The sequence below is a fragment of the Xenopus tropicalis genome, chromosome 7, assembly GCF_000004195.4.
Source record: "Xenopus tropicalis strain Nigerian chromosome 7, UCB_Xtro_10.0, whole genome shotgun sequence".
In the NCBI taxonomy this organism is placed as follows: Eukaryota; Metazoa; Chordata; class Amphibia; order Anura; family Pipidae; genus Xenopus; species Xenopus tropicalis.
The window spans coordinates 26,933,114-26,946,160 of NC_030683.2; the positions used below are offsets into that span (position 1 = coordinate 26,933,114).

The window sequence follows — 13,047 nt, forward strand, 5'->3', positions numbered from 1 at the left end:
GTCGAACAACCCGCAACCTAAATAATATTCCTTTTCTTTAACTTTAAATATTAATGGTATAAGGCTGAGTTTGCTCATATTTAAAAACCACAACTTTAGAGGTCATTTATGACTGCAAGCACAACTGCAGTCCTGCAACTCCCACTGCAGTCAGTTGCACCATTATGCACTTTTGCTGCATTTTTATGCACAAAATGGTTTTGCATTTGTGCTTCCATATAGTTGCACTTCAACCCTGCTTAGTCCTTCCTGCCTCTCGTTGCAAATAAAGTGCAGTTACTCCTATTGATGAAAAAGAACCCTGAATCTGCCACCTCCAGACTAGATAGTAGCTCCAAGGTTCTCCAACTTCCCTGCATAAATGAGTGCAGCACATCTGAGCCTGAGGAGTAGGGCGCACACATCAGACAGAAATGGTGATGGAACCAGACAGGTTCGGACTGAGATTCAAAACAGGCCCTGGCATTTCGAGTACACAGAGGCCAAAACAGCCCCCACCCGCCCAATAAAAAGTGACTGTTTATGGCATCTTACAGCAGCCCCTCTGGCATTTGCCAGAATCCACAGATTGCCAGTCTGGGCCTGAACCGGACTTTGATGCAACTGTGTCGGTTTAGCAATTGCCTTAATTTGCTCACTGCACTTGCGGGCGTAAATGACCCCTTTTTTATTTTTTCCAGGAATGTATGCAATGCCATGTACGCAATGACAGGGAAATTGTGAAATCTCTTATAGAAGCAATCCTTATATTTAGGATTTGTAAATGGGGTAACTTCCTTACGAAGTTAGTTAATAGAGAAAGCCATTCATGAACCATTAGGGTGATGGGGTTCATAGGGAGATTAGTCACCCGCTGTTAATCTTGGATATCGCAGGCGATTAATCTTCCCGAAATGCCTTTCCACCAGCAATAAAGTGAATCGCCAGTGGAAAGGCATATGTGTCACTTTTCCAAAGTCGTACAAAGTTTTCCAAAGTTCACACAAAGGAGAGACGTGTATGTCTTTCCCCCAGAGGTTCAATTTACTGCCGGAAGGCATTTCATGAATATTAGTTGTGAGCAACTAATCTTCATGTGGGCCATCACCCTTAACAACCATAAGGTTTCTGTTTTCTGAGTGCCAGATATAGTTTAGATAACAGTTGGCGACACATACACCTATATGGAGAGTACAGACGGGAAGGAGCACAGATTAGAAGCAATACCCCATGCAGTGAATGAGTGGAATTACCTTGCCGCTGTGCAGTTTATCCTGTCAATAAGAAACTGGAGGAGATCCTCCTGGGTGCAGAAGTAACGGAAAGTGTAAAAAAATTGCTGCACGTATCCATCCAAAAAGGCATTTCTGTGTAAAGCCAAAAAATATATCATATAATAAAACCGTGAAATTGCTTTTAGAAAAGGCTTGCAAGGGAATCATTAACAGAATCTAAGGTTTTCCCCAATAAGGGCGAAGACACACGGAGCTACTTAGTAGCAGCTCTTGTCACGGCTACTAAACACCAGAAAATACCCTGCCATAGACAATACTGAGAATTGCCTCTGCTAAAATGCATATAGAGACTGTTAATCAGTAAATGATCAGCATTTTTTTTTAGTAGCCACAACAAGAAGCTGCTACTAGTAGCTCTGTGTGTCTTCACCCAAAAGGAGAACTTTGTAGCTGCCTAGATTTGTCTTTGCACACAAGTTTCAGTACTTTCTGATAAGGACTGATTTTAATCGCAGAATTGGTACCATAAACAAACCTTAGGAGTAATCAGACAACAAACACATTTGCACATGCATTTACACATATACTCACTTGCATGAATGTTGCTGAATAATGTTTTTTAATAGGAATAGGTTCTTTCTAAAATTCTGGAAGCAAGATGATCACTTATCCAATTACAATACAGTAATCATTACCTGGAATAAAGATGCGCCATTAAACCCAGAGGTGTCCCTGCTTGAAGGACTTTGGATGTATGGTCACGATGCTGCCCTTTCTCATTATAGATGAGCAGAAATGATGTGTCGGCTTCTGAGTCCATTTCAGTCATTGCAGTAAGATTTGCTACATATGGAAGCCTGTGTGGCTCAATAGCCCATTGCTCTGCATAAGATACCTTCACATGGATATAAAATCACATTCAGAATTCTTCTGGCATGTGCCCCAATATCAAACTCTTTATTAGCTATGCAAGTATGAACAGAGACACCTTCATGCTCTTTAAAGGACAATTAAGCCTTTTATTTTGAAATACCATAAACAGCACCCAGGATAACATATCTTTCTCCCTGCATGCATTTATTTTATTTCTTTATTAAAAACAGCTGAACTGTATGTCTTTTGCTGACTTTCTTGTCTCAGAAAACAAAAGGGGGTGGAGCTTCACACTACAGAAGGAAGTCAATGAAAGCGCTGTAGTTAACTGGCAGTAATAAAGAAACAAAATAAACCTGGATGCAGGAAGAAAGGTGTGTTGTTTTGGGGACTGTACAGAGTAATTTTAGAAATTTAAAAAAAGGTTTACTTATTCTTTAAATTAGAATAACTTGCAACTCTGAGGGAGTATTATTTACATAGGTGATGGCAGAAACAATAACCAGACTTACCTGGAGTAACTTTTTAGACAATTCAAGGAACTGCACCTTTGATTTCATCTCTTCCAAATGTCCTTTAAGCTTGGGTAAGAGCTCCTTTACATCCGAACCTGCAGGTACAAGGTAGGAGTAAATATATACAGTGTATCACAGAAAATGCAACCCAGTGAAATGTGCGTTTGGCAAGACCTCCAATGTTCCACGTGCACCCAACTGACACCAAAACACTGCCATCTATATGGTTAAGCCCTGTATATCCTATTTCTATTAAGGGGGTGGGGGATTTTCACAAAACAAGCAATGATTGCTTCAGTTCTGGTAACGTACAATAGCAACCAATTAACAGGAAGCATTTACCTGCCTGCTATTGAAAGAAAACATTGGATTGGTTGCTAGACATGGAGGACACATTGAACCTATTACTACGCAACAAACAGAAAATAGAGACCTGCGTGTCTCTAGCTGTGTGTCTCTAACTTTCACCCAAACTGGACCTGTGTTTTGACCTAGGACAAGGAAACGACCTTATCCAAGTGGCAGATAAGGAAAACAACAAAGATGAATTCAGAATTTGTTTTTTTAATTTTTTTTATGACCCAAACCCTGACACGACTGCTTATCCTTACAGGTCAACCTCCTTGGGGTGATTTCCTATGAAAAATCCAGGTATATAAATCTGAGGGAGACTGCAGGAAACACAGGTGATTTGACATCTCAGCCTGTGTATTTCCTAAAATTCAGCTACACACTTCTGGCTTATTCCAGGAGAATGCCATCTACAGGCACTTGCCCCAATGCAGGACTCAAACAGGAAGTGTAGTCTCAGTGCTGGCATAGGACCCAAGCACAACATGAGTTGCATTCCAAACAGCAATGGCATCTGTTACCTAAAGTTCCCATTACCTTTGCTCCTTTTTCCTTTCAGCAGAGAATTCTGGTAAAGCTTGATCGTTTTTCTGTAATTTTTTGTTTCAATCATAAGCTGCTGTTCAAGTTCCTAAAAGCAGAAACCAAAGATATTTTTACAACCAACTTCTCTGATCATCCCGGTCCCATCAGATTCCTTGCCAAGGCTTGGCCTTTCTTATATATATGTAAGATCAGTAATTTAATATGGCAGCCCCCCTAGGATGACATAACAATGACTTTGTTACTGAGACACACTCTAGTCTCAGGGCTCTACAAGAGACATATAGCATAATTAAAAATCCCTTTAATCTTGCATGGACCACCCTATAGATCCTCTCTGGTCTGTGTTTCAAATGATGGGTGGGCGTATTCTAACAGCCCCTGCCAGAGGCACAGTAGGAGAGGGGCAACCAATCACCACCCTGCAATCACGTGAGCAAAGACAGGCTTTTGTTATCAGGTCAGCCTAGATGCTGAATGGTTCCTATCCTACATTACATAGAGCTGAGTGACGCAAGTCCCCCTGTGTATCCTGGTAAAAGTAGCCAGCAGGAAGTGAAACAGATGGGCGGGACTATATCCATCTATATTTTGTGGAGTACAATGCACTGGCACATTCTTGGTTTTCACACAATATATATTTCATTCTGTAGATGCCAATGTCTCTTTTAACGTAGAAATTTGTCTATTTATAAATGGTCAGTAGAGGAATGTGCTAGGCTTTTACTGCTAAGGTCATGTTTTCCTCAAGAAAAAAGGATATCTAGACTACGTTAAACACTAACCAGTCTTTTGGCTTCAATAGTTTTGGAAAATCCATCTTTTAGCCTTCCAAGTGTATTAACATATTGCTGAACCTCCGGATTAAACAGCTGGGCTCCATAAAAAGCACTACACCAGCCACTGCTGCATTTGTACAGCTCAGCTGGGGAGATGGACATAGTAATATTGTTCTCTCGATGGTTTGGCAGAGAGTCTTCGGGGTTTTCTTCACTTTCTTCTTGATAATCGGGACGGACACAGTAACTACTGGTGTCAGAGAATTCCGTAAGCAAGCAGTTTTCTTCAATACTGGAAGGAGCGCTAGACATATGTGACTGGGGATTCTTGTCAGGGGACTCCGGTGTATCAGCCATGTCAGGCTCATCAAGAGAAGAGTCTTTTTCAGAGCTGGTTATCACCAGTGTCTCAGTACCTGAAAAGGGAAAAAGGAAAGTTGTGAGGGAATTTTACTTTCTTCATCAGTAGTTGTATAATGGAACGGATATTTTTATTAACTCATAGCAGACATTAATTGGCAGAAAGGAAAATCGCACAGTTAGGGAATTTATAATATCATGGAATAATTTGGTATGGGGTGTTTCAGGGCATCTCACTAATAAGGTATTAATATATGTATAATTATCCATCATTTTAATGTACATGAAGCTCTAAATACCTAGTTAAATCATTAATGGAAGTGTAGGTGATAGGACCAATTAATCTGGCAGGATAAGGAGTTCTGAAACTTAAAGTTTTGCACTATATTAATAAGTGAGGGGTTCTGGAGCCCACACAGCAGAGCATTATCCTTGTACCATAAGGTGTTTTGGCAAACAAGGATGTGTATTATGCTTGTGGGAAAAGGTGTTTTAGGACACATTAGTTGACAGAACATAGCATGGGCTGAGGCTGCACTCAGATACCCAGATATGCTGAGAAGTGGTGAGATTTTTCTGCAGACCCATAGCAGAGTGAGTAGCCCTAAGCTGCCAGCTCCTTAGTGCATTGGCTATTATTCCACATGAGGAACCTGTAATTTCTCCTCACCACAGATGTTATTTATGTACTGTTATTTAAACCGACAAATGCCCAGTGAATGAAAAGAAGGCTTTTTTGTTTAAAGGATACTGTCATGGGAAAACATGTTTTTTTCAAAACACATCAGTTAATAGAGTTTCTCCAGCACAATCCTGCATTGAAATCAGTTTTTCAAAAACACAAACAGATTTTTCTTTATATTTATTTTTTTTAAATTTCACACTGGGCTAGCCATATTCTTTATTTCCCAGGGTGCCACAGCCACGTAACCTGTGCTCTGATAAACTTCAGTCACAGTTTACTGCTGAGCTGCAAGTTGGAGTGATATCTCCCCCCTCCCAGCAGCCAATTAGCAGAAAAATGGGAAGGGAGAAAGATCGCAGCTCCCAGTAGGTATCAAAATAGCACTCAATTGTATGAAATCCAAGTCTGACTTGGGACTCCTCCAGTTACATGGGAGTAGGAGAAACAATAGGTTACCTGAAAGCAGTTCTAATGTGTAGTGCTGGCTCCTTCTGAAAGCTCAGACTCAGGCACAATGCACTGAGATGGCACCTACACACCAATATTACAGCTAAAAAAATATATTTGTTGGTTCAAGAATAAATTTTAAATGGTAGAGTGAATTATTTGCTATGTAAACAGTGTAATTGAGAAATAAACAGTACTCCAAGAAAATCATGGCAGTATCCCTTTAAGTTTGGCTTTTCACTGTTACAGTGCTACCTAAGTGCTGCAAGGATTGCTTGCTCATAAGTACCTGGGGCCAGTGAGGGTGTCACTAGGAGGGTTTGGAGCATCAGCCTGGCCAGATGGAGAGAATGTTGGGTTGGTTATGTTAAACTTATGGTGCTTTAATAATATCTACAGTGTAACTGGTTACACAGGGAGTCAGAAAATCACTAACTGTATCTGTTTCCTGGGTATTAAGGTAGCCTGGCTTAGTCTAATCTATTGTTACATTTGCAGTATTTAAACAGTAAGACAAATGTCACACACAACATTTTTTTCCAGCGGTGTAGTAACTGCTGGTTTGGCCTTCCCAGTTATGTGTAAAGTTACAGGAAAACAATCCGGCAACCCACCTGCCAATGGTCACTCAGGGGTAGATTTACTTGAATGAGGGACCCCTGCCATCACAAATAATGGCAGAAGAGGCAGTTCCAATTAAAGAAACAGGGAACAGCACCAGCTGTCTCTGGAAGAGAGACTGTACTGCTACTACACTTCCCCACAGATCCCCAACCAGTCTGATTTACTAGCCCTATTTTGGCCTGGGTCACTCTCATATTGCTATTAGTGGATAACTCAAGTACTAAGATAAGAACTTTAAGGGCATTTCAGACTCTCAGTAAAAACGGTCATCCAAAATTACCTCTATCTGTGACTGTTAGCCTGGTAGTATTGGGTGACATTTCCCGTTCAGTACCCACAAGCCCTTGTGATGCGTTTAATACTGTTTCTTGGTCGTTTGTAGCACCCGATTGCTCATTCCTTGACACCGCTGCCGGCTTTCTGTGTTTCCGTGATTTCCTTTGACTCTTCTTTAATAAGCGTTCAGGATTACACTGATCAAAGGATTCAATCTCCTTTCTTCTGGTAAACAACAAAATGACATTAATTGCAGTCTCCTGCCAATCAGAACAATAGGGGGTTTAACCTGGTTTAAAAATAAGACAACATTATTTATACTTACTTAGCTACTGGATATACAGTGGAGGAAATAATTATTTGACCCCTCACTGATTTTGTAAGTTTGTCCAATGACAAAGAAATGAAAAGTCTCAGAACAGTATCATTTCAATGGTAGGTTTATTTTAACAGTGGCAGATAGCACATCAAAAGGAAAATCGAAAAAATAACTTTAAATAAAAGATAGCAACTGATTTGCATTTCATTGAGTGAAATAAGTTTTTGAACCCTCTAACAAAAAAAGACTTAATACTTAGTGGAAAAACCCTTGTTTGCAAGCACAGAGGTCAAACGTTTCTTGTAATTGATGACCAAGTTTGCGCACATTTTAGGAGGAATGTTGGTCCACTCCTCTTTGCAGATCATCTCTAAATCCCTAAGGTTTCGAGGCTGTCTCTGTGCAACTCTGAGCTTGAGCTCCTTCCATAGGTTTTCTATTGGATTAAGGTCCGGAGACTGACTAGGCCACTCCATGACCTTAATGTGCTTCTTCTTGAGCCACTCCTTTGTTGCCTTTGCTGTATGTTTTGGGTCATTGTCGTGCTGGAACACCCATCCACGACCCATTTTCAGTTTCCTGGCAGAGGGAAGGAGGTTGTCGTTCAGGATTTCACGATACATGGCTCCGTCCATTTTCCCGTTAATGCGAATAAGTTGTCCTGTGCCCTTAGCAGAAAAACACCCCCAAAGCAAAATGTTTCCACCCCCATGCTTGACGGTGGGGACGGTGTTTTGGGGGTCATAGGCAGCATTTTTCTTCCTCCAAACACAGCGAGTTGAGTTAATGCCAAAGAGATCTATTTTGGTCTCATCAGACCACAGCACCTTCTCCCAGTCACTCACAGAATCATTCAGGTGTTCATTGGCAAACTTCAGACGGGCCTGCACATGTGCCTTCTTGAGCAGGGGGACCTTGCGAGCCCTGCAGTATTTTAATCCATTGCGGTGTAATGTGTTTCCAATGGTTTTCTTGGTGACTGTGGTCCCTGCTAATTTGAGGTCATTAACTAACTCCTCCCGTGTAGTTCTAGGATGCTTTTTCACCTTTCTCAGAATCATTGACACCCCACGAGGTGAGATCTTGCGTGGAGCCCCAGAGCGAGGTCGATTGATGGTCATTTTGTGCTCCTTCCATTTTCGAACAATCGCACCAACAGTTGTCGCCTTCTCTCCCAGCTTCTTGCTAATGGTTTTGTAGCCCATTCCAGCCTTGTGCAGGTCTACAATTTTGTCTCTGACATCCTTGGACAGCTCTTTGGTCTTTCCCATGTTGGAGAGTTTGGAGTCTGCTTGATTGATTGATTCTGTGGACAGGTGTCTTTTATACAGGTGACTAGTTAAGACAGGTGTCCTTAATGAGGTTGACTAATTGAGTAGAAGTGTCTAACCACTCTGTGGGAGCCAGAACTCTTAATGGTTGGTAGGGGTTCAAAAACTTATTTCACTCAATGAAATGCAAATCAGTTGCTATCTTTTATTTAAAGTTATTTTTTCGATTTTCCTTTTGATGTGCTATCTGCCACTGTTAAAATAAACCTACCATTGAAATGATACTGTTCTGAGACTTTTCATTTCTTTGTCATTGGACAAACTTACAAAATCAGTGAGGGGTCAAATAATTATTTCCTCCACTGTATAACATTGCTGCCAGCAATATTAGTAGTGCATAAAATAATTAGAGTATGTTTTCTAGGAGTTTTTTTACCTGCTTCTACACTGGTGTAGTTAGGCACATTTGTTAAAGAGGCCCAGTCAGCAATAGCTGTGAGGTTTGTGCATCTCTGCTAGCCACAGGGGCTGGTGACTGGGGCTGAACCAAGTTTTTTTTTTAAAGGTGCCAATCATATTAGGGCTCAATTATATTATTATCAATTATATTATTAATTACACCGTAAACCACATACATTAAAGGTACTTGCGTCAAAATGCGTTCCTTGCACTACCGTATAGTTTCCTGTCTCCCATTTAGAACTGAGCGCAGCTGCACCTAGAGATACAGGGGAACCTGGAGCTATCACCACCTCTTGACCAGGTGGTAGGTCCAGGGTTCCACTGCATCAATTGGTGCAGCACAGTTGTGCCAAAAGAATAGGGTGCACATGTAACGTGAATGCAGAGCATGAATATGAACATTTTTGTACTGCATATATCCCCTCCATCATCACATCCACATCACGGCGGTCATTTTCCCCACATTTTCAGTGACATTTACATCTGCAAACAGCACATGTCTGCTGTAAAGTTCATGCAATGAAGAATGCAGGCTTACACAGGCAGAACTTACTTTAATAAAAACTCTTGGATTCAGCACTGTAACTGTTATGCTGAGCTCAGAAGAGGAGGTTAGGAGAAAAAACATGTGACTGGAAGGTGTATTTGGCAACCTGAGTTGACAAGAACTGAGCATGCTCAGTAGCCAACAGCCAAAGTCAATTCCTAAGGTAGGGGGCCAAGTAGATTAGGGGAGAAGGAATTCCAAGTGAATAAGGGGTGCTGCGGCCTTACTATTAACAAGTGAACAACAGGAGCATCAGGTATTAAAATATTTCAAAAAGGCTGTTTACTGATTACATTTTTGTGGGGGGGGGGGGGTTTACATGTACTTTAATCTTGCACATGCAATGATGCTAGAATTGTGGGGAAAAGCGCTGCATTGTGGGAAAAAAAAACATGGGCATAATGCCATAGTGACAATGCTCCAATGCATGATACAAGCCACAAGGCCCTAAACAAAACACACAAGAGAGAAAGCTAAAAGAGTTAATGTGTAGTAGCATGGGTACAATAAAGGCTTATGTTACCTGTTATATGGAGGCGATTTCCCACTGACCACCTTGTAAAGTTTTTCGAGCAGCTGGTCATCCCAGTAAAGGTCACAAAATTTCTCACGAATGGCCCCACAGAACGTGACATACTGGAGGCCTTGGAGGGCAAAAATATACTCTCCTGCATGATATAAAACACAGTGCCTGCTTTATCAACACCCCCAAACTTTAAAACAGCATTCTGGCTAAATCAGAAGACACTTGCATGTTATATAAGCAATATATTGTTGAAAAGCTACCATTAAATGGGATAGGATCACAAACACAGATGGTATAAACATTTACAGTACTCCATGAACAATATAAAGGCAAGTTACAAGTATTAAGCAAGTTACATGTATTAATTCAATTTTAGGGTGATCCCTCAGAGAGCTCAACTACAAGGCATCACCTACAGTAGCCACTGAACTGTATGGCTTTCCCTTCATAAGCATAGGGATGAATCCTTTCTGCTAGAAAAGAACCAAGAGCGTTATGAGAAAAAACCATTGTTTATCATGTAAAAAGTCATATATGTGGAACTGAATTTTTCACTGAATTGAATCTGGCCCATTGTCTTAATTAATAATTAATGGGACAGCAAAAATAATAAAGGGCTAATATGAATTTAATTGAAATTCAACACGGCCTAAATATCCCCAAAAGAGTTAAGGATTCAGTGGATAACGAAAAGTTTAAACGATTTCTCTTCAAACTAAATTTCATGCACAGAATGTTAAGCAGGGAAACAGATTCTCACTAAAACTGACAGGGCCATAAAATATGATTGGTATTCCCTTGGCAAAGGCAGCGTTCATTGTTTTATGTCGTATACACATAACACGGCTAACTAAACAAGCACTGCAATAAACAGAGCAATTTTTATACTGGGAAGCAATGATATTACTGCTGCAAAAGCATCAATCAATACAATGCATTTACATTAAATATCCTCTACTGTGTTAATGGTGTTTTATGGTTGGGAGATATATAGTATATAATGTACCCCCCCCACTGTAAAATATAAGAATATTAACAGTCACCAAGGAGTTCAATGACCCTATAAAGGCATGAGACCGAAGCCTGAGTGCTTTTATACAGATCATGGAACTCTGAGGTGACTTTTTTTATATCCTCATAAGTTTCAGTCATGTGACGAAAATTACGATCACTAAGCACCAATAATAACTGATGACATGACTAATTTACAGGATATTCATGTGTAGTCATGTACAGTAATAAATCTATGAGACCAATTTATCAAATAATACTGGGGAATCCTGATGGCTTTGAGCAGTCAAACACCTTTTGTTTAATGGAGAGATAATAAACTAATGCTTGATAAAATATATCTTGGACAATAAACCTTGAATATGGCTACACCCACAAAGGGCTGATTCTCAGCACCCTAAACTCTAAACAAGCTTTCTATCTGCTTGTACCTGGAGCCACTATCGTACATGAAGCCGGTGCAGGTAGACAAAGCGGATTTTGTCGCTCAAATGCAAACTTGCACATTTCGTGCCAAAGCCCACTCCGTGTGCCTGCACCTGGGCTGATGCAGTGGCTCTGGGTGCAGGAACATTCAGGAGCTGATTGGAGCGTAGGGGCTGATTCTCAGCCTGCGTTTATCCACAGTTCCAGATTTACTCATAGTCCTGTACCAAGATAATCCAAGAGTTATGTTTTTTTTATCTAATCAAATCTGGCCCATTATGTGATGAACATAAAGTACAAGAAATTCTTGTTGTACGACTTCCCTATCCATTATAAAGGAGTCTGACCCAGTGATCCATGTCTTGCTGTGGAAGATGAAAAGGCACTCTTCAAAGCTTTCAGCTTTGAAAGCAATACCATCCTCCAGGAGTATGGTGGTAAGTTGTGCATGACTGGTGAGTCTACCATGGGGATGGTTTTTCCTATTTATCTCTGTAAATTTGTTTATCAGTTCTCTTATCTTTGATCAGTCTGCCATCCACAGTCTTCCATTTTACACTGCTTCGTGTTCAGGAAAAAATTCTTATTCCTTTTGAGAGGCAGTGAAAAGCTTATCTAAGGTCTTAAGGTCCCCATACACGGGGACCGATTCGGCAGCTAATAGGCCCGTGTATGGGCACTCCTGACGGGCCTGCCCTGAAATCAGCCAGATCTTGATTGGGCAGGTTAGAAAATCTAGTCGAATTGGGGACCGCATCGGCTTGTTGATGCGGTCCCCGGACCGACTTTGCCTATGCCCGTCATTATAATTCGATCGTTTGGCCCCAGGGCCCCCGTTATCGCCCACCCGTAGGTGGGGGATATCGGGAGAAGATCTGCTCGCTTGGCGACATCAACAAGCGAGCGGATCTGCCCGTGTATGGGGACATTTAGTTGCTCTTCATTCCGCTTGGATGTCCAGTGTGTGAAACATTTCGGGTAGGAGTGAGTGGACAGCCTCTGATTGAGATTTATATGACACTTCCAGAACAGGATTAGCAGGTTTGGAATCCTCCCAATCACCCTCCTTATCTTGAATGGCTCCTACTTCCGCCATTCTCAAAGGATGCAAAAAAACTGATGGAGGTGCGGTTAATACAGGGAAGGGGAGAGTTCCTGGAGGACAACCTACTTTTTAGTTCCATTCTGCCTACTAGTCGGAAAGGTGTGTATTGACCCACTGTCCTATGCTACCTAGGGACGATAGAGAAATTCTTGTTGCAAGGCTTCCCCATCCCCTTTGAAGGGGTCTGACCCACTTGTCCATGTCTTGTTCGTATAGTTTTCCCTTTCTCATTCTAAATCCTCCAGTCACACATGCCTGTAAGACTGCCAGGATTTCAATCTAGTAGTACTGTAACAATCCAGGGTTGAAATAGCAGGTGATAACTTCCCATTATTTTGAAGGGGATGCAATTTGTTACAGGCTCACAAAAGCAGCTATCACTAGAGATTCAGACTGCTATTGGGAGATAAACTCAGAAGCTTCTCTATCAAACAAAGACAAGCACAATCTTGTCTCAACGTGTGACAACTGTGAAATTACATTTATAACGAAAATTAAAAAAAAAACTGGCATGAAAATGCAATACAATGATGAAATAGGGCGCTTGGATGCTGAGAATAAGCTGTTAGCAAACAGAAGTGATTATGTAGTAACATGTACAAGGTTTTGCCCCAATCCAGAAATCATCATCACATTATAAACAGTGTTACTTTCCCTTAAATAAAAAAATGCCTTGATGTGAATGTGATAAAAACCATGCTAGCAAGTTCTGG

General features: G+C 41.0%; 1 protein-coding gene across 2 annotated transcripts in view; it reads right to left on the reverse strand.

Annotated features, from left to right (window-relative positions):
- The window catches only part of kndc1 (kinase non-catalytic C-lobe domain (KIND) containing 1), a 64,763-nt gene that overhangs the window by 14,369 nt on the left and 37,347 nt on the right, over nt 1–13,047 (reverse strand). Inside the window, exons 15-21 of one of the 2 annotated variants that reach the window (XM_012967752.3) lie at nt 9,790–9,934; nt 6,672–6,889; nt 4,282–4,691; nt 3,491–3,584; nt 2,600–2,697; nt 1,910–2,109; nt 1,233–1,346 (exon numbers count right to left, since the gene is read on the reverse strand). In XM_012967752.3, coding sequence (XP_012823206.1) covers nt 1,233–1,346; nt 1,910–2,109; nt 2,600–2,697; nt 3,491–3,584; nt 4,282–4,691; nt 6,672–6,889; nt 9,790–9,934 — 1,279 coding nt within the window. Of the gene's footprint in view, nt 1–1,232; nt 1,347–1,909; nt 2,110–2,599; nt 2,698–3,490; nt 3,585–4,281; nt 4,692–6,671; nt 6,893–9,789; nt 9,935–13,047 lie in introns of both variants that reach the window. The other variant, XM_012967751.3, reaches the window with a different exon arrangement.